Here is a 23,668-nt window from a genome sequence, read left to right on the forward strand (position 1 = left end):
GGCCCCAAATGCAATTGGTATAAATGTAATTTGCTGAACGGCGTTCCCGTGAACAGGTGCCATAAAGTCGCTCCTAAAATAAACATTTTATTCCCCCGCCTATTTGCATTGTGTTCCAGAAATACACATTTAAGGGCTAAATAAACACGGGCATTAAAGCGAATGCAGCGTATTCATTTCTGGCCAAATGTGGGGTCCTTTGATTGTCCTCGATCAATAAACCGAGCTGGCCACGCTCATGATTGTGTTTGCTGTCACTCGCCGTCTAATTTGATTGAATGTCCTGGCCGGCCTACAGCCTACATCCTCCATTCTCCGTGTATATCCTGGCTGGCCATCCTGAACCAACACAGTCTGGCATTAAATATGAGAGCCCGGCGGCAACAATAGCCGGCCGAATGCCACAAGTTGTGCGTTTAAATAATTTATCAAAATAAAAATCCGGAAAGGGCCCTAATCCCACTCGGCCGCCCGCTCCTCCTAATCCAAGGCGGTGATGGACGAGCTATGCAAAGGGCGTAGGGCATCTCCAGGAGCGGAACACCCTGCGCCCATGGGTGATATAAGAACATGGCTGGGGGTTTGTGAATTTCCAAGATTTCATATCTAGAGAGCTGAGTAAATGCGGTTAAGCAAGCAAAAGGATGCAAGGATACCTTGTAAGGATAACTGGGCAGTTAAGTGTGCAATTTAATACAAAGGTATCATTTCAGAATGCCAATTCATATGCTAATTGAAACTAATGCTGGAAGCAACCCCTTTTGCCACGCCCCTGAAAGGAAGCACACGACAAAGGCAACCGCAACAGGAAAAGGAAACAGACCATCCAAATGGAAATGGAAATGGGAGTGGGAGTTGAAATGGAGGTGTGGAGGGGTCAGGAGTGGGCCACAAGGACGCTGGCCTTATTATGTTGACATTCCATTCCGATATCGGAAGAGGGTTAAGGCGCTGCTATAATTGATTAGGTTCGGCTAACACGACCCTCCTCCCCAGTGGGCCATTCACTGGCCACGTGAGTGTAATTTATGACCTGTATGCGGAGACATTAATCTTTATTGGCATTGAAAAGTACATTCATTTGGCCAACATCCCCCAGCGACATCAACCCGAAATCATAATGGGGAAGTCATTCGAATTTGCATTTGAATGAGACGACATCCCCGAGGAGGCGACTCTCGGGTTAATTAAGCTCCATGAATTTCATTGCCGGCCTGGTGGGCTGAAAATTGGAGTGCAGATTGCATCTGGCGGCCTACTTGCGGATGAAAAAGTATCTTAGACGACCGGCATATAATGCACGGAGAAAAAATGCTTACACTGACCTAGAAAGATTGATAATAAACATGAATAAACTTAAAGATATGTTTGAATAAGTATGAGAGTGAGTAACTTTGCTGTAAATACAATTTCAATTGAATAATTATGTTCCACCTTTCTTCGGTTCCTTTTAAGGTACCTATTTTGATTGAAGAAAATCCAAAGTTACCTGTGTTTTTTCTCAGTGCCTGTCAGTGCACAAACCTTTGGCCATGATTCATTTTTCGCAATTTGCATTTATGCAGATTGAAGCAACAATCGGGAGTGCGGCTCTAACCGGCGCAGAAGCTGTTTTTTATGCCATATTTAATAGAAAGAGGAGGCTTTGGGCTCCAAGGCGGATCCGCCGGGGGGCGTGGCATTTTCACAAAACATATAAAACACATAGCCGCGATTGCAGACGAAGTCGGAGCCAGTCAAGTGTTGAGCTTAGACACAATTTATCAGCTGAACGATTTGATTTATATGGTTAGACATGGCATGCGTCACGTCAGGGCTGCTGCGGTATGAGATGCACTGGGAAAAATACCACACAGTGCACAGGAAATATTCACTAATTTTGTAACAATTTATATACGCAGTATTACCCAAAAAACGAAGCACATTACGCTTAACCAGCATGAATTATACACTTATGACGCTTCACTGTCGCTTTTTCAGGTTCTTGAGTCGCTTTTGTTTCGAGTGTGCGGCAGTCATTGTTTTGGACTCTTTTTTCTTTTCATTTTTTTCATTATTATGTTATGTGTGTTTTAGCTGGCTGCCATTTGTGGAGCACTTGCTCATGAAAATGGAAAGTATATGGCTGCGAGAAAGAAAAAGAAATTGCGGCCCACTGAGATGTTAGATGTTAGTGCTAGCATGCATGCCTAAACATCAAAATTATAACCACATACCTGCCAGCATGTATGTGCTTTTGATTGAGACTTGGACTTGCACTTGGATATGGATTTGGACATGGACATGGACTGGGAGTTAAAGCTGTATTCCACCTGGCAGTGCAACTCGCAGTTGTACCTGTTAGGTCTGGTGTGAATAACCTGGCCAATGGATAATGGATAATGGTTAATGGCTGGTGCGTGCCGCGGCGATCCCCACCAGCTGCGATTGTTCGGGTAATTAGTTGCCACGCCAGGCAATTTGCGAGGAGGAAAGTAACTCTTGTTCGTTGTCACATTGTTGCGGCATTATTGAAGGCTTAACCCCATTAGCTGAATTGGCGCACTTGCCAATCGGCGCGCAGATCGAAGAAACCGGCGGAGAAGAAACAGGTAGACAAGGGCCAGCAGAAGCCCAACTTTCTGCGAAGAAGAACAGCCAGCGAAACTTTTACCCAGCGCCAGAAAATAATACAATACAAGAAGAAACCGAAGAGCAGAGCCCCATCAAACGCCAAAGAAAACAAACTCGAAACAATGTAAACTCATTCACGGCGCTGGGATGGTGTTTCTCCAGTTCTCCGGTTCTCCGGAGCAGAGAGCAGCTGCATCTCGGGGGCAGGTCCCGCACTTTTAGTACCACTATGGGATTTAGACCCATTCAGGGGATGCAGAGCGAGAAAAGGGGGTTTACACATTCCATACCTTTTCAGCAGAGTCGAAACTAGCAAGAAAGCATAACAATACTGCTGTTTGTGCAACTAGTAATAGGTTAAGTACAAACTATCTACTGATACTACAATCTTATCTATAGCATTTCAGAATTCTATACATTTCAAATGCATCTTTAAGTTTATGTGTGTAAAAAGTGTACTAGTACGCTGTTACCTACCTAACATAATCCCACTACCTTAAGACCTACCATGCCATCTCGCTGCCCCAATTTCTCGCCGTGCATGGGGGCAAACCAGTTTCACCTGCAGAGCGGCTCCAGCGCAGAGAGCTGGCCCAAAGCGAAGCCCAGTGAGCTCGGATTTGGGATCTCTGGTCTCGGATGTGAGGCTTTCGAGCAGCCTCAGCTCAGTTGAGTTGCGGCGCTCCGACGGTTCGGACTTGGCGGAAGTGAAGAAAGAGCTGGCCCATTCAGACCGGATTCGAGCGACGTCTTTGGCTTGTGGCTTGCCCCCAAACAGAAAATCTCCGCCGGGCGGAGAACGCAACGCGAAGGCTGCGAAATTGTTACCGCTGCGCATGCGCAGACGTACTTGCAGGCGTACTTGTTTTTGTTGCGGCTTAATTACCACGCCCCCCGCCCATCCAGCTGCCCGTCTTAGTGGTTTGTCTGCATTTTTCCGCGACGGCCAGTGTGTGTGCGAGTGTGCGAGTGTGCAAGTGTGTGCCAGAGGCCATCTCTCTGGGAAAACATTCTTCCCGAGCGGAGCTTTCTTTTTGTGTATAACAAAAGAGAGGTGGGCAAAAACAAACGTAAACACGGCATCGCCAACTTGTGCAATCCCCCAAAACCAGCGACAAAAACAAAAGACCGCCAAGCAGCCAAAGCAGCCAAAGCTGCCAAGTTGCCAAGTTCCCAGGCCACAAAAAGTTTGAAGTGCAACTTACAAGCAGCGCCCAAAACAGCAAAAGAAAATGTAAGCCAAGAGTACAAATCAAAAATATAATGAAACAGGTTACGCGAGGAGAAAAAAACAAAAACGGAGATGTCTGTGATTAACATATTTCCCATCAAGCGTTTACACGCAACGCGAAGTGAACCTGTATCTATGTATCTGTATCTGTATCTGTTACAGCTGTATCTCGATCTGCATCGGTGTCTGTGGAACCAGAAGTGGATCCACGCCGATACCAACCCATCCCATCCCAACCCATCCAATCTCATCCCATCCCATTTCGAACCCATTCCATGTGGCCATGCAACCTTGAAGCTGTCCACCACATCGAATTGGTTCGGTTCGGCTCGAATCGCATATCAGCCATGCATTTCAATGAGCAAAACAGCGATTTCGGGGAGATTTTGGGTTGGAGATTTTGAAAGCCCGCTTTATGGTCTCTATAAATTTACATACGTTAACTGGCTTGTTTGCCAGCGGATAGCCGTGTATTTGGCCAGCAGACTGGCCAAATACCTTACCTGATTTGCCCATGGACCGCAGAGTAAATAGCACAAATAACGCTGAAACGCAGAAACGCAGAGCCGAAAGTAATGCAAATAGAAATACGGCCAGACGCAAACGTATTTTTTGTGTTGTCAGTGCGCATTAAAAAGCAAACAGTAACCAATGAACACGGCCAACAACCACCAGCAAACAACAACCACTAACAACCACCAACAACCGCCGACCGTACTACCAATAACGGTACAGCTAATGCTGCGAGAGTGAGAACCAGAAGAATCCAGCTCCCAAGTGCCGAGAATCCAAAGATCATGGCTCACCGAGCCGCTCATGCGCCGCCAAAGGCGTTTTCTATGGCAACTTAGCAGTCGAACTTCTCGCAGCTCAAGAATTATGCATTCAGTTGTGGTTTTTATGAAGTGCTGGGATATATTACTTACACTGTTGTTCTGATCTATCGTTAATTACTTCTCATATATAACACAAAAGGGCAGGAGAAGGAGCTTTCTTTACCAATTTATGATACATCTAAATTTCTCATAGAACTTCGAGATACGATCGGTTTATGAACAACAAGTTTTTGTTAATACAAGTAGAAACTCAGCCACTTCTTGATTATAGATTTCGATAGCAAAAAGTGTTCCTCTGTAGAGGAGCTCTACTATATGCTCTAGTAATTAGCACTTACTTATCAAGCATAAACTGGAATTGCTCTTTTGGCTAAACATAAATATATTCAGTAATGTTTCGTAGATGTGCTTTTAGCATAAACACGACATTTAGACAGCAAAATAGATTCCTTCGATGGCCAGAATGACGAATAAGACGACAACGAATGCCTCTAATTTGTCAGCACCACCAAAATTACTCATACCACTCGTGGGCAATCGTGGCTCTTTGTTGGCCAGGTCGCTTGATTATAGCCTTCGTTCTTTGCGATCGGACCTTGGTGCGGATTGGTGTGGACCATTGTTGTTGGCCGCAAGTATGCGGCTTGTTCCCAAATAGCCGGAGACATCGGTATGCAAATCGAACGTTCTAAGCGAACGCGGCGATAATGGCCAAATGGCCAAATGACCAAATACGATGCGGAATAGAGATCTCCTCGCGAAACGAGTTTCACCCAACGCGGCCAAATCCGATCGGGCCAGAGCCAGAAACCCAGTAATAACAGTGTCATTCCTCAATTGCAGCGACATGGCAGCGTGGAAACAGCTGCCAAACGGAGGGCGTTTCCTGCTGCTTCTCCTGCTCTGCATCGCCCACCTGGGCCACCCGATCTCCGCCTGGCGCCCCTGCCCGGAGCTCAGCCCCGCCCTCCGTCTGCCGTGCAGGTGAGTCTTGTACCACATTGTGTACTCATTCAATCAGTGGTCAGCATGGCAAAAGCGACAGCGAATTTCCGCTGTCGGCCGGGCATTATTTTAATCTCACTAAATTACCGCCAACTGCAATTTCATTTGGCTTTGTTTTTCTGCAATCACCTGCCCGACGGCCTGGCGACAATTACAGGTGCAATGTGGTTCCGTTTGCGGCGACTGGCCAACTGGGCGCCGTGGCCATGGACTGCGATCGCGTTGTCTTCCACGGCGATGCCCCCCAACTGCCCTATGGAGCGCCCATCGTGGCGTATACGCAACGTCACAGCGGCCAACAGGTGCTGCCCGCCCAGGTGAGTGTCGCCATCGAAGGGGGATGGGCCGCGAGGAGATGGGGGGATTTCGACACTTTTCGATGATCTCACAGGCACAATAAACGCCTCCAAATGGAGGTCAATCAGATCTTGTTTCTTACCGATTTGACACATTTAAGCTGTCGGAAAGTTACTTTTCAAGTTGCTCAAGTAAATAGCATTTCTATTATTTGGCAATCTAAAATTTTAATGAGCAAACTGGAAACGATAAGCTATACTTCATAACAAAGCTAAATCCTACAATTGCAGACTTTTGGCCAACTTAAGCTGACCATTGAGGAGCTGGACCTGTCCTACAATCTCATCCGCAGGATTCCGGAGAAGGCATTCGATGGCCTCAAGGACTCGCTGAACGAACTGCGGCTGGCGAACAATTTGCTGGGCGACAATCTCAACCCCATCTTCTCCAGCGCCGAACTGCATGTGCTGAAGAACCTGCGCATCCTGGACTTGTCCGGCAACAAGATCAAGCTGATCGAGGAAGGTCTGCTCAAGGGCTGCGTGGATCTGAAGGAGTTCTACATCGATCGCAATAGCCTGACATCGGTGCCCAGCAACTCTCTCAATGGTCCAAGTGCCCTGAGACACCTGTCGCTGCGCCAGAACCAGATTGGTAAGACGAATTAGCCAGTTAAATGCTCGGTTAATAAACTGGGCGTGCAATCGAAACCGCAACTGGTATAATTGAAAGTGAAATCACAAATCTTGATTGCAAGAAAACCAATTACCTGACACTTTGAATTTGCATTAACAATTAATTCTGAGCCTATTACTTATCCAATTACCGCTTTATTTTAAAGCAGTATTATCCCCTAATCTCTTTCATAGCTTACCGTTTTCATTGCAAATACTTGCCTTTGTTACAGGATCACTTCTTGGGGACTCCTTCAATGCCCAGCGGCAGTTGGAGATCATCGACCTGCGCCACAATGTCATCCGCAGCATCGACAGCCAGGCCTTCAAGGGACTGCAGAAGATCCGGGAGATCAAGCTGGCCGGGAATCGGATCAGTCACCTCAACAGCGACGTCTTCGAGAAGCTGCAGTCTCTGCAAAAACTCGATCTCTCCGAGAACTTCTTCAGTCAGTTTCCCACGGTGGCACTGGCCGCGGTTGCCGGATTGAAGCACCTTAATCTGTCCTCGAATATGCTGCAGGTATTATAGAATTACAAAATCTATTTTAATTTATATACTAATGTATTCGTTTTCCTCAGCAATTGGACTACACCCACATGCAGGTGGTGAGGAGTTTGGAAAGCCTGGACATCAGTCGCAACACCATCACCAGCATCACACCAGGAACTTTCCGGGAGATGGGTGCTCTGAAGTATCTGGACATCAGCCTAAACTCCTTGAGAACGGTAGGTCTATCTGGATAAGAGCCCTAACCCCAAGACATACATGTAATCCGTTGAATACTCTTGTCCAGATCGAAGACGACGCCTTGGAGGGATTGGACAGCCTGCAGACCCTCGTCATCAAGGACAACAACATCCTGCTGGTGCCCGGCAGTGCTCTGGGTCGCCTGCCCCAATTGACTTCCCTGCACTTGGACTACAACCGAGTGGCTGCTCTGTCCGCGGAGATCCTCGGATCGCTCCAGGCGGGCGATATCACAACGCTATCCCTGTCGAGGAATGTCATTCGGGAACTGCCACCCGGCAGCTTCCAGATGTTCAGCAGTCTGCACACCCTGGATCTCTCCGGGAATTCCTTGGCCTTGATCAATGCGGACACCTTTGCCGGACTGGAGAGCACTTTGATGGCCCTGAAGCTATCGCAGAACAGGCTGACGGGTCTGGGCGGAGCTCCCTGGGTGCTGCCGGAGTTGAGAAGTCTGGACCTGAGTGGCAATACGCTGACGGAGTTGCCGAGTAGCATTTTCGAGGAACTGGAGAACCTGCAATCCCTCAACCTGAGCGGCAATCACCTGGCTCCTCTGACTGGAGCTCTCTTCAAGCCCTTGGATCGCCTGCAGGTCATCGATCTGAGTCGGTGCAACATTCGGCAGATAAGTGGTGACCTCCTGGCCGGCCTGCAGGATCTGAAGCACATTTACCTCAATGATAACCAGCTGCAGGAGCTCCAGGATGGCAGCTTCGTGAACCTGTGGAACATAAGCTCCATTGATCTATCTAACAACCGCATTGGATCCATTCGATCCGGCGCCTTTGTGAATGTGATGAAGCTGCAGAAGCTCGATCTCCATGGTAATCAGTTGTCCGCCTTCAAGGGCGAGTACTTCAATACGGGAACGGGAATAGAGGAGCTGGACATCTCGGACAACCAGCTGAGCTACCTGTTTCCCTCCTCCTTCAGAATCCATCCGAGGCTGAGGGAAATCCGCGCTGCCAATAACAAGTTTTCCTTCTTCCCGGCGGAACTCATTTCCTCCCTGCAATACCTGGAGCACATCGACTTGTCCCACAACCAGTTAAAGACCATCGAGGAACTGGACTTTGCACGCTTGCCACGCCTGCGCGTGCTGCTCGTGTCCAACAATCAACTGGACATGGTCAGCGAAATGGCCTTCCACAATTCCACCCAACTGCAGATCCTGGATCTGGCGCACAACAACTTGGATCGCATTGGAGAGCGCACTTTCGAGGGCCTAGTTCGCCTGGAGCAGCTCAACCTGGAGGGCAACCGGCTGTCGGAGCTGTCGGATGGAGTCTTCGAGCGCTCGAAGCTCCAGATGCTGGAGAACATCAACCTGGCCCACAATCGCTTTGAGTACGCTCCATTGAATGCCTTGCAAAGGCAGTTCTTCTTTGTGTCCTCCGTGGACTTGAGCCATAACAAGATCAAGGAGCTGCCAGGAGATGACAGCATCATGGTGAACATCAAGAAGATTGATCTTTCCTTTAATCCTCTGAGTGCCAAGGCTGTCCACAATGTCCTCAACGAACCCAAGACAGTTAGGGAGCTCAGCCTGGCGGGCACGGGCATTGAGAATTTGGAACTCCTGGAGACGCCCTTCCTGCAGTTCCTGAATCTCTCCCACAACAAGCTGAAGAATGTCAAGCCAGAGGTGTTCCAAAGAGTGACACTTTTGGAAACACTAGACCTCTCCAGCAATCAGTTGGAGTCCCTGGATGATCTTTCCATGGCTTGGCCCCAACTCCAGGTGCTCCAATCCCTGGACGTGTCCAACAACAGCTTTGAGATCGTCTCCCAGTCCAACTTTGGCAAGATGGAGATGCTGCAATCGCTCCGCTTGAGCCACCTGCCCCAGTGCACTAGGATCGAGAAGAACGCCTTCAAGCAGCTACCCAATCTGGTCAGCTTGGAGGCCTATGATCTTCCCCTGCTTGGCTACCTAGACCTGCAAGGCATCTTGGAACTCCTGCCCGGCTTGGAGGTCCTTGATATTGAAGTAAAGGACTCTAGCATCGGTAGCGAGCAGATACAACCACTCAAGCATCCGCGACTCAAGAGCCTGGGAATCAGAGGTGAACGTCTGAAGTCCATATCCTCGGGCACGCTGGCTGGTCTCAAGAGCAATGATCTGAGCGTCCAGCTGCGGAACACCTCTCTGAATGCCCTGCCGCCAGCTTTGCTCTTCCCCGTGCCGAGATCCTCCCATTTGAGTCTGGATGTCGAGGGATCCAAGATCACAGTGCTGGTGCCACAGTTCTTAAACGCTCTGGAAGATCGCAGAGCCAGTCTGCAGCTCCAGGGATTGGCCAGCAATCCCATAGTGTGCGACTGCAATGCTCGAGCTCTGCGAAGATGGTTGCCCAGTTCCGGTATGCCGGATGTCACCTGTGCCTCGCCAGCCTACCTGCTCAACCGGAAACTCATTGAAGTCGGGGATGACGAGCTGACCTGTGATGCCCGTAGGATGACTTCCTCCACTTCCAGACCCACTGCTTCTGTGCCACACCTGCTGAAAACGTCCAGCCAACTGGTGACCAGGAGCAGTTCCACCACCGAGGAGCCACTGATCATCTGGAGCCTGGAGCCCACGCAGCCGCCCAGTCTCAAGAAGATGAAGACCAAGGCTCCGCTGATGAAGGCCCAGTCACCGATAATAAGCAACGATGACACCCTAATCATAGGCATCGTGGGAGGAGTGGTGGCCTTCATAGCCATCCTCATCATCATCATCTGCATCATAAGGCTGCGCATGAGCAATGCGGAGTACCAGCAGAACGCCACGATGATTGGCATTCCGGCGGGCATGCAAATGGGAGCCCACAATGCGGCGTACAACTACAAGAATGGCGCGGGAGCGGCCCTGTATGCGGTGCCTCCCTACCACGCCACCCTGCCCCACAAGGCGGCCTCCATCCACCAGTCCAGCCAGAATCTCTCCCAGCGCCAGCAGCAGCAGCAACAACAGCAGCAGCAGCAGGTGGCTGCAGCAGCGGCTGCCTACTCGACCATGTCCCGCATGTCGTACTTCAGCGGAGCGGGCGGCGGAAACGGCGATGGAGCCGAGAGTCTCACGCATCAGCATCCGCACCAGCATCAACCCTACATCATATACTCGGATGACAAGGCCTACAGATAAGCCAGCTAGCCGATCGTGGGGGCTCTTCATCTTTCCCACTCCTCCATTCTGTCCATTTCAATCTCAGTCAGTCAGTCAGGCGCATCGCCGCAAACAGGTTCTACATTATATCGCCGCTCTCAGCCACGTTGTACATAGACTTAAAACATTCTAACCGTAACCCTAACTGTATCTATGTCTAACCATAATTAAGTGCAAGCAAATCGCTTATGCGGAATAAACAAATCTAGTATAATTCATATTTCAAGTGTTTTTGCGGCGGGCGGGAAAACTCCAACTTATTTACACAGCTGTTCATGGAAATGCCTGCCAAATACCTAAACCTAAATACATTGGCTATAGACTACCAACCCACAAAGTTTACCTCGACGACCACTTTTGCACTTTATATTACGATCAATATGTTTGGACAAATGTTTAAACTCTTTAACTTCCTAGCAGTGAACGATTCGGTTCGGTAATATCTATGTCGTTCTTTTCTTCCGCGATCTTGTTCAAACATACACAGAAAAGCAATTCATTACCTTATCTTGATATGAAGTGAGTGAACTATGAAGTTTTTCTCTTAATATATCAAAACCTTATTCAATGGACAATGCTCCGATAAACTCAAACATCATACTTTGATTTCTTTGATTTGAGCGTTTTTAATACAATAAATTTATCATCCATGATAATTTCATAAAAATGTATATGTGTATAAATATGTTATGTATATATGTATGCAACTTCAAGATCGCTATTCACAGTCTTCATATTCCATATCTTTCACTGAATAACAACAAAACCAGTTATTATTCCATTAAATGCTATCGAACTTGTGTTTAACAAATGCTCAAACTTAAACTAACAAAACTAATCAATCAACAAACAGACTTTGTGTGAAATGCACGCTTTAACTAAGTAGTAACCACGCCTGAGACTCCACTGACTTCCACTTAAAATCAACATAGGGAACACCAATAACATCAAATCACGTTGGCAACTAGAGAGCGTGTTAGACTCTAAATTCAGATTTTGGTAGGGCCTTCCATTGCATGGCATAGGTATCGAAGCTAAGCCATTTGAGAGTACGAGGAATACAGCTTGTAGTTGCGCCGGCGGTAGTAGATCATGAGGCCGTAGCTGGCGAACAGCAGCGCAATAACGATTAAAATGAGAATGCCTGTCAAAGGAAACATGATGCTTTAAATGCATTGGAACCCAGTCGCCATTGACTCACCCGTCGCAGTGCCAAGATTGGCCTCCTCATAAGTCATCATCATAGTGGATACCTTGCACTCGCGCTCCCAATCTACGGGCAGAACATCCTGGTAAATTTTCTTCAGTTTCGCCAGCGGGCAGGAAGGTCCACAACCAGGTATGTCCAGAGGCAGGGGTTCGGCTGTGGTATTCTTGTAGAAAATAGACACCAATGGGGTGTTGGCCTCATCCACACGCAGCTCCATCATAATGCACGCCGTGTAGGGAGGACTGTGCAGCTGGGAATAGAAAACAACGCCTTAGCCGGCTTACCATATAAAAACGTATTCAAACTCCTACCTCGAACAATTTTAGCGCATTCAAAACACTGGCTACGGTGGTGTCATGAGCACTGTAGACCCACATCGAACGATCTGGATTTAGGTGCCCAGAGGATTTCTCTTTAAACCGCTGGAGTATGTCCTTCAGCAAAGGTCCCGCCTTCAGTCTCGCCAGCTTTCGCGTATAAGAGCTGATGGCAAAAGCGAAATTTGCTACATACGTGAGCTCATCTTTCCCGTAAACCTTTTCGGTCCATCTCGGCAGTGTCATGTTGTACAGACTCTCAATGAACAAGGTGTTATTCAAATACTGCGCATCTACGAAGGTCTTCACAGGTCGTCCGCTTTTTGCGCTCAAATAGGCAAAAAGATCTCGGTGTTTTTCGGTCAAGGCCTTGAATTCTGGCGAAGATTCCAGACTGGCCAGCTCGTAGTCATAGGCGGGGCAAGGTGTCTTGGCGGCTACTATGGGATCATCCTTCTCGGGAATGGTGTGAACGGGTATGGGTTGCCAGCTGATGTCCGTGTTCCAGATGTCTTCACCCTGCGGCTCGTAGAGACCAGCCAGATTTGATTGGGCACTCATGAGGGTGCGATCCACGTCGGTGGACTGAACGTAGATATTCTCGTTAGAGTATAGAGGGGGAAGGAGGTTTGAATAACGATTCCTCAGCCATTTGCCCAGCTCGTAATGCTCTTGCTTGCCCAACTAGAGGTTGAAATCGGGGTTAACATGGGTTTGTCACTAGTGGGAGCTTCACTTACATTGGTCAACTGTCCCCAGCCGGTGGACCAGAACTTTCTGTCGCCCCAGGGGTCCGTGGGATAGGGATCTACGGGCGTTCTGTCGCCGTGGCGATATATCTGCAAAGCACAACCGATAAAGCGGGAGCTCCGCACACAAAGACATAGCAACTCTTACGACATGCACAAACTTCAGCTGGCCTGGCAATGTGGCCGAGATCTGCACTGGGTGACCTTCAGCATTAGCATAGCCGTGGAGCGCATTGGCCAGCCCGAAAGACAGCACACATATCACGCAGACCAAGATGAGGCAGCGCTGGCTTGGGTGGTTCCACATTTTCAGAGCCACACTTGCTACAAGTGAACCACAGCGACTGCGGGAAAACATATGTGAGCATGCGAATACAGGTTACGGCGTTTGGTCTACGGCTATAGCGGGTATTAATTCCCTTACCTCGACCGTATAACTGGCGATCTGGTCGTACGGCGTTTGCATATATACAGCTGGCAGTCTGAAGTTTACCAAATTTCAGATTTCCTTGTTTATAATTTTGGGGACAAGTTTGATAACCACACAAAGCTTTGTTGTCTCGATAACGATAGTTGTCCCCAAACAACCCTAGTCCGTAACAGTAGTTTTTTTGGCGGGCAGATTCAAAAGTTCAAATGGTGTTTATGATTGTATTGATTGACTCGTCGTATCTAGTTGCACACAAGAAATATGATTATTTAAGTATTGCATAAATATCGAAACAATCTTAGACTACGAATAACAAATATACTGTTGATGTGGGTCTTAAAATTACACGGCTGTGGGACAAATTAAAAAGTCGTCGTCATTGGCTTAACTAAAAGATTCGGCGCGCGGAACAATGAAAACAAAATTCGGCTATTACATTATTAAGTGGAGTACACAAGGGAGGACTGGCAAACATCGTTACTGCATTGCACTTGCTTAAAATCTTCTATTGCCTCCCATATTTGGCCCGGGTCTGGGTCCGTTGAAGCTGCAAATGGCATTGATTGGGGGTTAGTAGTTTATTTGGTAATAATGTGGTTCAACCTACCGGTTTCTTTGGGCTGGAACTCCGCCGCCACTGCCCAAGGGCGGAAATTCCGAGTGATATGCATTTATGCCATTTTGATTGTGATTTCTAGCTCCTGATCCTCCGCGTTTGCTTGGGCCCCCTTGGGGACTGCTGGTTTCGTGACTGCTACCGCGTCTGTCATTGAATCCGCCTCCTCCATTGAAGAACCCACGTCCTCCTGGTGGATTTCCACTGAATGGCGAAGATAGGTATTATATATAATTTGGAGGGCAATCTTATGAACAACTAACCCATTAGTACCACGATTGCCAGAGTTCATGGGTCCATTGCCAAAGCGTCCAAAGCCCATTTGCTGCTGCTGATGCTCCACAGGCAGGGCAAATCCACGGCGATCCTGTCGCACATTGCTGGGACCTGGTCCCCCGCCACCGGTCCTCTGATTCACGGATCCTCCTCCCCCGCTGCTGGAGCTGCCTCCTTGAAAGTCACTAGTGCTGCCTCCTCCTCTATATCCGCTGGTTGGACTGTTCTTAAAGTTTCTTCTGCCAGGCTGTGCTCCACTGTTGTCCCGCTGCTGAAACCGGTTGTTGCCGAAGCGTCCTTCGTTGCCACCGCCTGCAAATTTGTTCCTAAATCCCTGTCCCTGATTGGAAGACTCATTGTTCGGTGGTCCTTTCGAGTAAGGAGCACTGCGCTGTTGTCTGTAGTTGGACTCGTTTCTTACGGGACCAAATTTGGCAGCCGAGGAGTTGGAGCCCCTTGGGCCTTCGTTGGAGTATCTGCCACCGACTTCGTCACGGAAGTTACGCTTAAAGTTGCCACCGGATTCATGAGGTCTCTGGTCCGCTCCGCCACCTTGAACTGAGGAAGATGAAATACTTAGATGCTGGATCTCTGGAGTGCTTACAGCTTACCCTGTGAGGGTCTGCGCCCCGGATTGTCACCAGAGCCCGCCTGACCTCGACTGCCAACTCCAGGGCCGAACTTTGGCCTGCCCGCCTCTACCACGATGGGCTGGCCCTTGAAGATGGTGCCATTCAGTGCGGCGATGGCCGCCTCCGCCATGTCCGTGTTCTCCAGGTGGACGAAGGCGCAGCGGTTCATCACGTCGCACTCAACGACCGATCCATAGTTGGTGAACAGTCGACGCAGTTCGTCCGGCTTGCAGCGCGGCAGGCTGCCGACGAACACCTTGGCGGTCTGCAGGATAAAGCTAGCATTACTCCGGATTACTATGGACAATCCGGCGGCGCTGCATCTTTAACTCTTACGTACAGTATTCATGTATTTATTTTTCTCTACAACTTTTCGCTGTTTTTTTTCCTTTTATTGAAATGGAGATGGACAACTGTGCACCTGACCGGCAGTGTGACCAGCGGTGGGTAGTTCCACGGACATTTCTGGAGCTATCGATATCGATAGACCCAAGCCTTTACTTTTGTTTACAATTTAAAAATTTTAAAAATTAAGGTTTCTCACGCGCCCGATCTGACATGTGGCCACCGGGGAGCGAGGATAGCTACTCCGCCAAAATGGACTACGGCAAGAACGTGGTGAACATCCTGCCCAGCGCAGAGATGCTGGTGAGCTTCAATGGCGACATGACGCGGTCTAGTAAACGGTCATGTCTACTGTACGCGGAGAGAATGGACTTCAAGGAGCTGCTGGTAAATGTGCTTGTTAAGACCTCGTCCTATGTGATTTCAATACATCCCCTGCCCCACAGCAACTCCGATTGGCGGAAAAGTCCGATCAACGGCGCATGTACATTACCACAGTGGACAGTGCCTCCTTCCAAGATCTCAAACAGGATCAGTCTCTGAATGTGTCATTCTCCGGGTTCATAGACAATGTAGTGCGCATGCTGAAGGACTGCCAGTCGGGCAAATTGGAGCTCCACCTGTCCGTGCGGGATCAGAACCTCTCATCCAGCAGAGAGGTCCACGAATATCATCTTCAGTTTGTGGAAATCCGGTCTTTCAAAAACCTGGTCCACCTTAGCCTGCCCTGTCGCTCTGCCCCCTTGAACACCGTACTATTCTACATCAACAGCATGCTAGATGCTTCCCACAAAAAGCAATTTGTGCTGGAGCAAAGTATCCAGCAAATGCAGACGGAAATCAACGCGCAACGCTCGCACACAGAAAGGTTGACCACAGAAAACAAAAGTCTCAGGGAAGCCATCGCCGAAAACACTCGTATCTTAGAGGAGAAGCATGTTGCCGAGGTTCATCAATACCAGGAAAAACTGACCAAACTGAACGAGCAGCGCAATAATGAGCTGGAGAGACATCGTCGAGCGATCTCCGGCTTTCAGTCGCAAATGGACAAGGCTTCGCTGGAGAAAGCAGAACTGAAATCTGCCCAAGAGCAGGCAGAGAAACGATGTCAAACCCTTTCCGAGGAGTTGGCCTGTTGCAAAGCGAGAGTGTGCAACTTAAAAGAGCAAAATGATAAACTGCACGGAGACGTGGCCAGTGCCAGGCAGCAGGAACGCAAATTGGAGTACAAGATCGAGGACCTCAAGCAGCACACTACCGAGCTACAGGAACATATCCAAAGGGGGAACAAGGAGAAAGTATGTGTATAAAGCGATGATGCAAATCAGAAGAGTATATCACTTTATTTTTGCAGGCAAACATAGCTGCTGAACTGGAGGCCGAGAAGAAGATCCTGCACACCAAGCGCCAGGCTTTGGGAATGGCTTCTGAGGAGATCTCCAAAGCGAACCAGATAATCCTCAAGCAGAGCCAGGAGCTGCTCAACCACAAGAAGACCATTGCCTGGCGCACCGAAGTGGCTCTACAACAAGAGAAGGCCGTTCAGTCCAAGGAGAACCTACTAACCCTGAGGGAGAATGAACTGCGAGAGGCTCGAATAACTATTGAAAAACTGAGGGAGGAAATCCCCCAGCAACTGCAATCCATGCGTAACTTTGCCCAGGGACTGGAGCAGAAGTATTCCAAACGTAAGTTAAGACCTCATTCGTTGTATTCACCTACTTATAAATTGCTTATTCCAGAAATCCTCATTCTAAAAGAACGGTTAGCAATACCCACGGGCAAAGAAAATCGGCGATAGTTTTACTTATTGTTAATGCACTTTTTCGTTTTTTGTACCAGTTCAGTAAAGTTAGTTGTATTATTCGGCTCTAGTCATAATCCTCCTGAACACTTTCACCTGCATGAGCCGTGGCCACGTTCACCGCTTGGCTGATGTCCTCGATTTGGTTCAGTTTCAGTCGCTCACGGATGAGTTCAGCAATTGCTTTTTGGGTGCGTCGTTCCAGTCGCTCCAACTTTTTGCTGGCATCCCGCTTCAGATCCCAGTCGGGTTTGCGCGGTGCCAGGTTGGTTATATCAATCTCATCGATCACCATGGGCTGCTGGAGCAGACTCAGTTGATCCTCGACAGCAGTTTCTATGTTTCCCGTTGGTTCCTGTGCAAGGATTTCGCCATCGGTGCTTTCATTCTGGGGTTTGTAGCTGCGGAAGACTGGTCTGTAAAGGAATATGAAACAGTTTTATAAAACGATTCATGATGAAATTTCCTTGTATTGCTGACTTGGGTAACTTTTCATTGGATTCGGCGGCGTCTCCTCCTTTGTTCTGCGCTTGTTCCCGGAGTTTTTGAAGACGCTCCTTGCGTTTCAGAGATTCTTCTGTCAGCCTGCCGACGCCATTGTTGTCCATGATGCCCATATGAAGTTTGTTCTCAAGATAAAATATTTCTTTTAAATTTCAGTCTGGGGTCTTCACGTTTATTTATTATTGTTTTGCTGCTTGTTTAGCCGTATATCGAATATCGATTACTATCGAGTTCGTTACCAGCTTGGAATTGCGTAGTTATGAATAAAACATTCTTATAATTTTACAACAAGACACTTGTTTTTATTTAAAGATTGAATTTTATTCATTACAATACAAGTTTTTGGAGATTCATCCAGATATTGGAAATGAATAAGTACTCTAGTGACGAATGCAAACCAATCCACAACGAATACGGTCTCATCGAAACTACCGATGAATCGATAGCGCCCAAGATGGATACACAGCGTTTGTTTTCGCGCAAGGGGGTGGAAATCGGAAATCTGCTGTACTTTTGTGCACTTTAAACAAACCAAATAGGCATTATAGCCGATGGAAGTGGTCCCAGCATCCTTCCAGCTCCTCTAGGCACCCGTTCCAGGGCGCGGCGGACAGTCCGTGCCAGCCAATTGGCGCAGAGGCATCGGCAGAGCGAAACCAGCTGCTGTTTGGAGTAGCAAAAATAAACCAGAGCACAGCTCCCGCTCCCGAGCACACAAACGATCCCGATCAGCCTCGAGGTAACTTCTGTGGTCTATTAATATTAGTGGCCGGCTAACCAGTGCGCGATCCCTTCCCCGACAGTAAGGGAGCACCGACAGCCCATTGTTCTGACACCGATTCTAGATTGCCCGGCCAGATCCGACTCAGCAATCTAAAAATGGAGTGGACGCGCGAGAAGACGCTGCAGCTGATCAGTGAGTACCGCAGCCGACGCGGGCTGTGGGACATGACTTGCGACGAGTACCGGAAGAAGGACGTCAAGCAGCGGCTCTTAAACGAAGTCAGCCAGGTGCTGGGCGGGAACATCCCGATCAACGAGCTGGAGAAGAAGTTTCACACGCTGCGCACGCAGTACCACCGCGAGATCAGTCGCATGAAACGCAAGGAGCCCTACAACTCCAAGTGGTTTGGCTTCAAGAACCTGGTGTTCCTCAGCTCGCCCTACGCCTGCCGCTCCACAAAGGGTCGCCTGAAGGCGGATCTGCAGGGCGACGAGCGCAAGTTTGCCCTGGGCGAGGTCACCGCCGATCATAACAGCGACAGCAGCACGCCGGCCAATCATAACAGCAATACGAACGCCAACATGAACGAGGAGTACCTCCGCAAGAACCACGCCAGCAGTCGGGCCCAGGAGCTGGAGAAACTCATCGAGGAGACAACCAAAGACGTGGACGACATTGAGGAGTCGGAGCTGGAGGAGGGAGAGGTCAAGCCTAAGCAGGCGAAAGAGATGAGTGTCCGCTTTGTAAGTCTCAACGAACAGGAAGAGACGGAGCCGCTGGAGAATCACCATCAGACCCTGATGGACCTGCACCACCAGGGCAACGCCGTGGAAGCTGTCAGCTTCCAGGCCAATGAGAGCGGCGAACTGCACTACCAGACCACACCATCCCAAAACACGGGCAGCAGCTCGGTGCACGTAATGCCCACAAGAATCATTAAAATCCAGCGGCGGGACACGGCGGGTGGGCAGGAGGATAGCTACTTTGAGGAGCACACGCAACTGCATCCGCCGCCGGTCAAACGAATGTACTACGAAGCCAGTCCAGCATCGCACAACACCACCTCCATTCTGTCCCCCGCACTGGAAAGTAGTGCCAACGGCACAACCAGCAGTGTGTTGACCACCTCGCCCGGTATAACGATGAGTAACCTGCGCCTGCCCAAGGTAAATACGCCGCCGAAACAAGTGCAGGCCCAAGCCATCCCCAGTCCACCTCCGCCCACCATTGTCAGCCTGCCGCCAGCGCGCGACGAGTTCGCAACGTATGGAGAGTACGTGGCCAACGAAATGCGCGCCATCAGCAATCGGGAGGTGCTTGTCGCCCTCAAGCACCGAATCAACACGGCCATTTTCGAGGCCAACATGGCCGAAATAGCCCCGAAATAGATTGATCACTTAGCTAGAGCTATTAACTACAACTTTAGGTTTAAGGCCTTTGTCTCTGTGCTTTTTATAGGCCTCGTCCCCCGTCACTTGTATTCTCATTTGAATTTGTACATTTAACATATATGTATGTAACGATTTAAATACTAAGCCAAATATAAAATTTAGTGGAATTTCAAAAATAAGTTCTATTGGCAGCAGGCCTGTTTAATTCTGTCTCGAGTTGTGGTGAAATTTATTTCTCTATTTTTTTGGCACTCAAGATGCAGAACCCCATTTGTGAACCGTTCACCAGTTGGCCAGTAAAGTTCGATATCAACCAGCTCATCAAGGAGTTCCAGCCGGAGGAGAAGGGGCGCCAGGTGGCTGAGGATAAGTCGCCACGGGACTTTCTCCACCTACCCGACAATAACTGGGTGGTCCTGCCCAGTTTTAAGTACAAGCTTGAGCACTTGACCCCGTATCTTTCCATTCGCCGGAGCAAATATATGCGGTGTCGCTTTCAGAGGTTTCTTAACAATGTTCCCAGCTGCTACGTAACCATCTCCTTGTATGGCTCCAATGTGAGCAAGTAGGTTATCTTCTCAACTTTTGTTAGGAAGAACTCGGTTTAATAATAATCCACTTCTAGCATGCCCAAGCCAAGGCGAAAGAGTCTAAATGGCCAGTTCTACGGTGTGGATAACAAACTGGCTCCTGTTCCGGCGGTCGCAGATCCTCGCTCTCCTCCGCACCGAAAGTAGTTGTATTGGAAAAAAGCTCAAAATTTACGTGCTCACACTTGAAACTACAGTTTAAATTAATATAATTAAATATCTCGAGTACCTTGTGGCCTATGTTTTATGTCTAAGCTATTTAAAAGTAACGGAAATCGTTTAATTCAAATCAGCGATATTGCCAGACTGTCGAATTCGGACAGGACCTCTTGGTTACCGTTATTTCAATCAGTGTCACGTTTCTAACGGTTAAGTTGATGGTTACACTGCAAACGGTAAAAATCAATAATGCAGAAATAGCGGGCGAAAAAAAATGTTTACAAAATGCATTAGTTGCTGTGGTCTCGCAATAATCTCTGTTTTTTTCGCCTGCCTCTTCGTCGAAAATTGCGGTGAGCACAGGAGTAGTCCATAAAATGCCAGGATCTTGATGTAGTGTCCTTTTTATCGCCTCCAGCGGCCCTGCAGAAGACTCTGCGCCACTACGAAATTTTCCACAAGGACGATGTGGTGCACAGGGTGGTCAAAAGGGGTGCCAAGCACAGCACGAATCCCTTCAACATCATCAAGGAGGTGGAGTTCACCACGCTGGGCAAGAACTTCCGGCTGATCCTGCACCCGCACAGGGATGTCCTGCACAGCAAATTCAGGGCCTACGCCGTGGATGCGGATGGCAACGAAACGGTGGTGCACATGGGTAACATCAGTATCTATACTTCCACAGCACATTTCTAACCACTCAATCTCTGCAGATCACGATAGCTTCTATTCGGGTCGAGTGTTTGGCGAACTGGAGTCCTCTGTGCGTGCCCACATCGAAGACGGCACAATGACCATGTCCATTCACTTGCCAGAGGAAACCTATCACATTGAGCCCTCCTGGCGGCACCTGCCGGAAGCCAAGAAGGACACCATGGTGGCCTACAAGGCCTCGGATGTGAAGGTGCACAAGAATGAGGCGGGTGCCACCCCCAAAACCTGTGGCTACATCAAGGAGGGTCTGGAGCTGGAGGACAAGGAGCACGGTGATACTTTGGACAACGAGCTGCATGCGAGAGATAAGCGTCAGTCCGATCAGTACGAGTACACGCCCACCAAAACTCGGTGTCCTTTGCTCTTGGTGGCAGACTATCGATTCTTTCAGGAAATGGGCGGAGGCAACACCAAGACCACCATAAACTACTTGGTGAGCTCCTTAAGGAACCCACGTTATATCACCTAATAACTAATATTCCTTAGATAAGCCTCATCGATCGGGTGCACAAGATCTACAACGACACAGTGTGGCAGGACCGCTCGGATCAGGAGGGATTCAAGGGCATGGGGTTCGTGATCAAGAAGATCGTGGTGCACTCGGAGCCCACGAGACTGCGAGGAGGCGAGGCACACTACAATATGATCCGTGAGAAGTGGGACGTGCGCAATCTCCTGGAGGTGAGTTGACTTCATTTGCGTCCCTTCACTTTTCGTGTAGCTGCTCTACCTCATGGTCATCTAACTCTTGTATCTCTCACTTTAATTCCGACTCCTCCGTGGCCATTTCACCGGCTAGGTCTTCTCCCGGGAGTACAGCCACAAAGACTTTTGCCTTGCCCATCTCTTTACCGATCTCAAGTTCGAAGGCGGCATTTTGGGCCTGGCTTACGTGGGCTCCCCGCGTCGCAACTCCGTAGGCGGCATTTGCACTCCAGGTTGCTACACCCAGTTGTCTCTCATATTTGTCCTTTTCATTTGGCTTATAGACTTTCGTTTCCTTGGTTATCCTTTTACTTTAGTTTTCAGCTTGCTTTTCAAGGGGTGCTATAGAAATCTGAAAAGGATTTCTGTTATACCCTTATACATATTTGTCTCCGAAACTAATTTATTTTCTTTTCATCTCCAAGAATACTTCAAAAATGGTTACACCCTTTACTTGAACTCGGGTCTGAGCAGCTCCCGCAACCATTATGGACAGCGGGTCATTACCAGGGAGGCTGACCTGGTCACAGCCCATGAGTTCGGACACAACTGGGGCTCAGAGCACGACCCCGATATTCCGGAGTGTTCACCCAGCGCCTCGCAGGGCGGCAGTTTCCTCATGTACACGTACTCCGTCAGTGGCTACGATGTGAACAATAAGGTAGGACTAATACCCTCGCCAAATGGAATTTTTTAATGACTTCTTCTTCCTTAACAGAAATTCTCGCCCTGCTCCCTGCGTTCCATTCGTAAGGTGCTGCAAGCCAAATCGGGCCGGTGCTTTTCAGAGCCCGAAGAGTCCTTCTGCGGCAACCTGCGAGTCGAGGGTGATGAGCAGTGTGATGCTGGACTTTTGGGCACCGAGGACAACGACTCGTGCTGCGACAAGAACTGCAAGCTGCGCCGGAACCAGGGAGCCATGTGCAGCGACAAGAATTCCCCATGCTGCCAGAACTGCCAGTTCATGGCCTCCGGAATGAAGTGCCGCGAGGCGCAGTATGCTACCTGCGAGCAGGAGGCTCGCTGCACCGGCGCCCACGCCGAGTGCCCCAAATCCCCGGCCATGGCGGACGGAACCACCTGCCAGGAGCGGGGACAGTGCCGGAATGGCAAATGTGTGCCGTACTGCGAGACCCAGGGTCTCCAGAGCTGCATGTGTGATATCATCGCGGATGCCTGCAAGCGGTGCTGTCGCATGAGCATCAATGAGACTTGCTTCCCCGTGGAGCCACCTGACGTCCTCCCTGATGGCACACCCTGCATCACCGGATTCTGCAACAAGGTATGCTTGTGGTTTCCATCCTTGGATTGACCTTAATCTCATGCTAAACTCTGATTTATTCCAGGGCGTATGCGAGAAGACCATACAGGATGTGGTGGAGCGCTTCTGGGACATCATCGAGGAGATAAATGTGGCTAAGACCCTGAGGTTTCTCAAGGACAATATTGTCAGTAAGTATTGCAATCTTAAATATTATATTTCGAATATTACTTCTAAACCACACATGCTCACTCCTATTTTCAGTGGCCGTTGTCCTTGTTACTGCAGTATTTTGGATACCCATCAGTTGTGTCATATCTTACTTCGACCGCAAGAAGCTGCGCCACGAAATGAAGCTGATTGAGTGGAGCCAGAAACTGGACCTTATACATCCCAGTGACGAGAGGCGTCGAGTGATTCACATACGGTAGGCGCTCAATCTACTATTTCTTAATTATGTGATGATAACTTCTCTATAATTTCAGAGTGCCGCGCCAGAAGATTTCGGTGGCCCGAGCCTGTAACTAGCACAAAAACCCAGTGGGTTCCTTTTGTTTTAATCTTCCGTGAGCATTCTTCTCAAAACTGCCACAATTCGTTTACATTAAGTGACATATTTGAACATACGCAACACAGATTGAATAAAATTCCATATAATATAGACCAAAAACAAAAAGGTC

The 23,668-nt window shown here is 48.9% G+C and overlaps 8 protein-coding genes across 11 annotated transcripts; 5 read left to right on the forward strand and 3 right to left on the reverse strand.

Annotated features, from left to right (window-relative positions):
- Positions 1-3,296: 3,296 nt before the first annotated feature.
- Positions 3,297-10,781, forward strand: LOC122621475 (protein artichoke). 2 transcript variants are annotated; one of them, XM_043799336.1, is made up of 7 exons: positions 3,297-3,847; positions 5,524-5,664; positions 5,843-6,002; positions 6,273-6,636; positions 6,890-7,179; positions 7,239-7,385; positions 7,454-10,781. In XM_043799336.1, the coding sequence occupies exons 2-7, from the start codon at positions 5,528-5,530 to the stop codon at positions 10,538-10,540; spliced, it is 4,185 nt and encodes a 1,394-aa protein (XP_043655271.1). In that variant the 5' UTR covers positions 3,297-3,847; positions 5,524-5,527; the 3' UTR covers positions 10,541-10,781. The 2 variants fall into 2 exon arrangements, with proteins under 2 accessions (XP_043655271.1, XP_043655270.1); XM_043799335.1 differs by lacking the exon at positions 3,297-3,847 and having other exon boundaries at positions 4,288-5,664.
- A 446-nt stretch (positions 10,782-11,227) lies between these two features.
- Positions 11,228-13,411, reverse strand: LOC122619949 (prostatic acid phosphatase). 2 transcript variants are annotated; one of them, XM_043797189.1, is made up of 6 exons: positions 13,262-13,411; positions 12,986-13,181; positions 12,829-12,927; positions 12,083-12,772; positions 11,763-12,021; positions 11,229-11,705 (listed from the first exon to the last, which is right to left on the reverse strand). In XM_043797189.1, the coding sequence occupies exons 2-6, from the start codon at positions 13,142-13,144 to the stop codon at positions 11,596-11,598; spliced, it is 1,317 nt and encodes a 438-aa protein (XP_043653124.1). In that variant the 5' UTR covers positions 13,145-13,181; positions 13,262-13,411; the 3' UTR covers positions 11,229-11,595. The 2 variants fall into 2 exon arrangements, with proteins under 2 accessions (XP_043653123.1, XP_043653124.1); XM_043797188.1 differs by lacking the exon at positions 13,262-13,411 and having other exon boundaries at positions 11,228-11,705; positions 12,986-13,195.
- Positions 13,412-13,521: 110 nt separating this feature from the next.
- On the reverse strand, positions 13,522-15,273 carry LOC122619951 (heterogeneous nuclear ribonucleoprotein A3). The gene is made up of 5 exons (XM_043797191.1): positions 15,132-15,273; positions 14,771-15,056; positions 14,147-14,717; positions 13,875-14,087; positions 13,522-13,814 (listed from the first exon to the last, which is right to left on the reverse strand). Exons 1-5 carry the CDS (start codon positions 15,138-15,140, stop codon positions 13,763-13,765), a joined length of 1,131 nt encoding a protein of 376 aa, XP_043653126.1. The 5' UTR covers positions 15,141-15,273; the 3' UTR covers positions 13,522-13,762.
- Positions 15,211-17,000, forward strand: LOC122619948 (spindle assembly abnormal protein 6 homolog). Its single transcript, XM_043797187.1, has 4 exons — positions 15,211-15,523; positions 15,583-16,434; positions 16,491-16,824; positions 16,879-17,000. Exons 1-4 carry the CDS (start codon positions 15,350-15,352, stop codon positions 16,935-16,937), a joined length of 1,419 nt encoding a protein of 472 aa, XP_043653122.1. The 5' UTR covers positions 15,211-15,349; the 3' UTR covers positions 16,938-17,000.
- LOC122619953 (coiled-coil domain-containing protein 12) lies at positions 16,954-17,770 on the reverse strand. Its single transcript, XM_043797192.1, has 2 exons — positions 17,421-17,770; positions 16,954-17,356 (listed from the first exon to the last, which is right to left on the reverse strand). The coding sequence occupies exons 1-2, from the start codon at positions 17,555-17,557 to the stop codon at positions 17,008-17,010; spliced, it is 486 nt and encodes a 161-aa protein (XP_043653127.1). The 5' UTR covers positions 17,558-17,770; the 3' UTR covers positions 16,954-17,007.
- Positions 17,771-17,892: 122 nt separating this feature from the next.
- Positions 17,893-19,726, forward strand: LOC122619950. The gene is made up of 2 exons (XM_043797190.1): positions 17,893-18,183; positions 18,248-19,726. Exon 2 carries the CDS (start codon positions 18,324-18,326, stop codon positions 19,554-19,556), a length of 1,233 nt encoding a protein of 410 aa, XP_043653125.1. The 5' UTR covers positions 17,893-18,183; positions 18,248-18,323; the 3' UTR covers positions 19,557-19,726.
- Positions 19,727-19,728: 2 nt separating this feature from the next.
- LOC122619956 lies at positions 19,729-20,389 on the forward strand. Its single transcript, XM_043797196.1, has 2 exons — positions 19,729-20,124; positions 20,185-20,389. The coding sequence occupies exons 1-2, from the start codon at positions 19,817-19,819 to the stop codon at positions 20,294-20,296; spliced, it is 420 nt and encodes a 139-aa protein (XP_043653131.1). The 5' UTR covers positions 19,729-19,816; the 3' UTR covers positions 20,297-20,389.
- Positions 20,390-20,520: 131 nt separating this feature from the next.
- Positions 20,521-23,650, forward strand: LOC122619944 (ADAM 17-like protease). 2 transcript variants are annotated; one of them, XM_043797180.1, is made up of 10 exons: positions 20,521-20,661; positions 20,727-20,966; positions 21,022-21,455; positions 21,509-21,703; positions 21,822-21,960; positions 22,153-22,388; positions 22,446-23,009; positions 23,074-23,179; positions 23,253-23,415; positions 23,474-23,650. In XM_043797180.1, the coding sequence occupies exons 1-10, from the start codon at positions 20,583-20,585 to the stop codon at positions 23,514-23,516; spliced, it is 2,199 nt and encodes a 732-aa protein (XP_043653115.1). In that variant the 5' UTR covers positions 20,521-20,582; the 3' UTR covers positions 23,517-23,650. The 2 variants fall into 2 exon arrangements, with proteins under 2 accessions (XP_043653115.1, XP_043653116.1); XM_043797181.1 differs by lacking the exons at positions 21,822-21,960; positions 22,446-23,009; positions 23,074-23,179; positions 23,253-23,415; positions 23,474-23,650 and having other exon boundaries at positions 22,153-22,330.
- Positions 23,651-23,668: the final 18 nt, after the last annotated feature.

Source organism: Drosophila teissieri, chromosome 3R (assembly GCF_016746235.2).
Source record: "Drosophila teissieri strain GT53w chromosome 3R, Prin_Dtei_1.1, whole genome shotgun sequence".
NCBI classification, from domain to species: Eukaryota; Metazoa; Arthropoda; class Insecta; order Diptera; family Drosophilidae; genus Drosophila; species Drosophila teissieri.

Excerpts from the sequence above, each read along its gene's own strand:
- LOC122619948 (XM_043797187.1), top strand. The coding sequence starts at position 15,350 with ATGTGGCCACCGGGGAGCGAGGATAGCTACTCCGCCAAAATGGACTAC. Across the intron at positions 15,524-15,582 it reads TGGACTTCAAGGAGCTGCTG|CAACTCCGATTGGCGGAAAA; the intron begins GTAAATGTGCTT and ends CCTGCCCCACAG. Across the intron at positions 16,825-16,878 it reads GGAGCAGAAGTATTCCAAAC|AAATCCTCATTCTAAAAGAA; the intron begins GTAAGTTAAGAC and ends TGCTTATTCCAG.
- LOC122619950 (XM_043797190.1), top strand. The coding sequence starts at position 18,324 with ATGGAGTGGACGCGCGAGAAGACGCTGCAGCTGATCAGTGAGTACCGC.
- LOC122619944 (XM_043797180.1), top strand. The coding sequence starts at position 20,583 with ATGTTTACAAAATGCATTAGTTGCTGTGGTCTCGCAATAATCTCTGTT. Across the intron at positions 23,180-23,252 it reads TCTCAAGGACAATATTGTCA|TGGCCGTTGTCCTTGTTACT; the intron begins GTAAGTATTGCA and ends TCCTATTTTCAG. Across the intron at positions 23,416-23,473 it reads CGTCGAGTGATTCACATACG|AGTGCCGCGCCAGAAGATTT; the intron begins GTAGGCGCTCAA and ends CTATAATTTCAG.
- LOC122619953 (XM_043797192.1), bottom strand. The coding sequence starts at position 17,557 with ATGGGCATCATGGACAACAATGGCGTCGGCAGGCTGACAGAAGAATCT. Across the intron at positions 17,357-17,420 it reads TCCAATGAAAAGTTACCCAA|ACCAGTCTTCCGCAGCTACA; the intron begins GTCAGCAATACA and ends ATTCCTTTACAG.
- LOC122619951 (XM_043797191.1), bottom strand. Across the intron at positions 14,718-14,770 it reads GGGGCGCAGACCCTCACAGG|TTCAAGGTGGCGGAGCGGAC; the intron begins GTAAGCTGTAAG and ends CATCTTCCTCAG. Across the intron at positions 14,088-14,146 it reads GGCAATCGTGGTACTAATGG|TGGAAATCCACCAGGAGGAC; the intron begins GTTAGTTGTTCA and ends TTCGCCATTCAG.
- LOC122619956 (XM_043797196.1), top strand. The coding sequence starts at position 19,817 with ATGCAGAACCCCATTTGTGAACCGTTCACCAGTTGGCCAGTAAAGTTC. Across the intron at positions 20,125-20,184 it reads TATGGCTCCAATGTGAGCAA|CATGCCCAAGCCAAGGCGAA; the intron begins GTAGGTTATCTT and ends ATCCACTTCTAG.
- LOC122621475 (XM_043799335.1), top strand. The coding sequence starts at position 5,417 with ATGCGGAATAGAGATCTCCTCGCGAAACGAGTTTCACCCAACGCGGCC. Across the intron at positions 5,665-5,842 it reads GCCCTCCGTCTGCCGTGCAG|GTGCAATGTGGTTCCGTTTG; the intron begins GTGAGTCTTGTA and ends CGACAATTACAG. Across the intron at positions 6,003-6,272 it reads AACAGGTGCTGCCCGCCCAG|ACTTTTGGCCAACTTAAGCT; the intron begins GTGAGTGTCGCC and ends CTACAATTGCAG.
- LOC122619949 (XM_043797188.1), bottom strand. The coding sequence starts at position 13,195 with ATGTTTTCCCGCAGTCGCTGTGGTTCACTTGTAGCAAGTGTGGCTCTG. Across the intron at positions 12,928-12,985 it reads AGCTGAAGTTTGTGCATGTC|ATATATCGCCACGGCGACAG; the intron begins GTAAGAGTTGCT and ends TGTGCTTTGCAG. Across the intron at positions 11,706-11,762 it reads CAATCTTGGCACTGCGACGG|GCATTCTCATTTTAATCGTT; the intron begins GTGAGTCAATGG and ends TTCCTTTGACAG.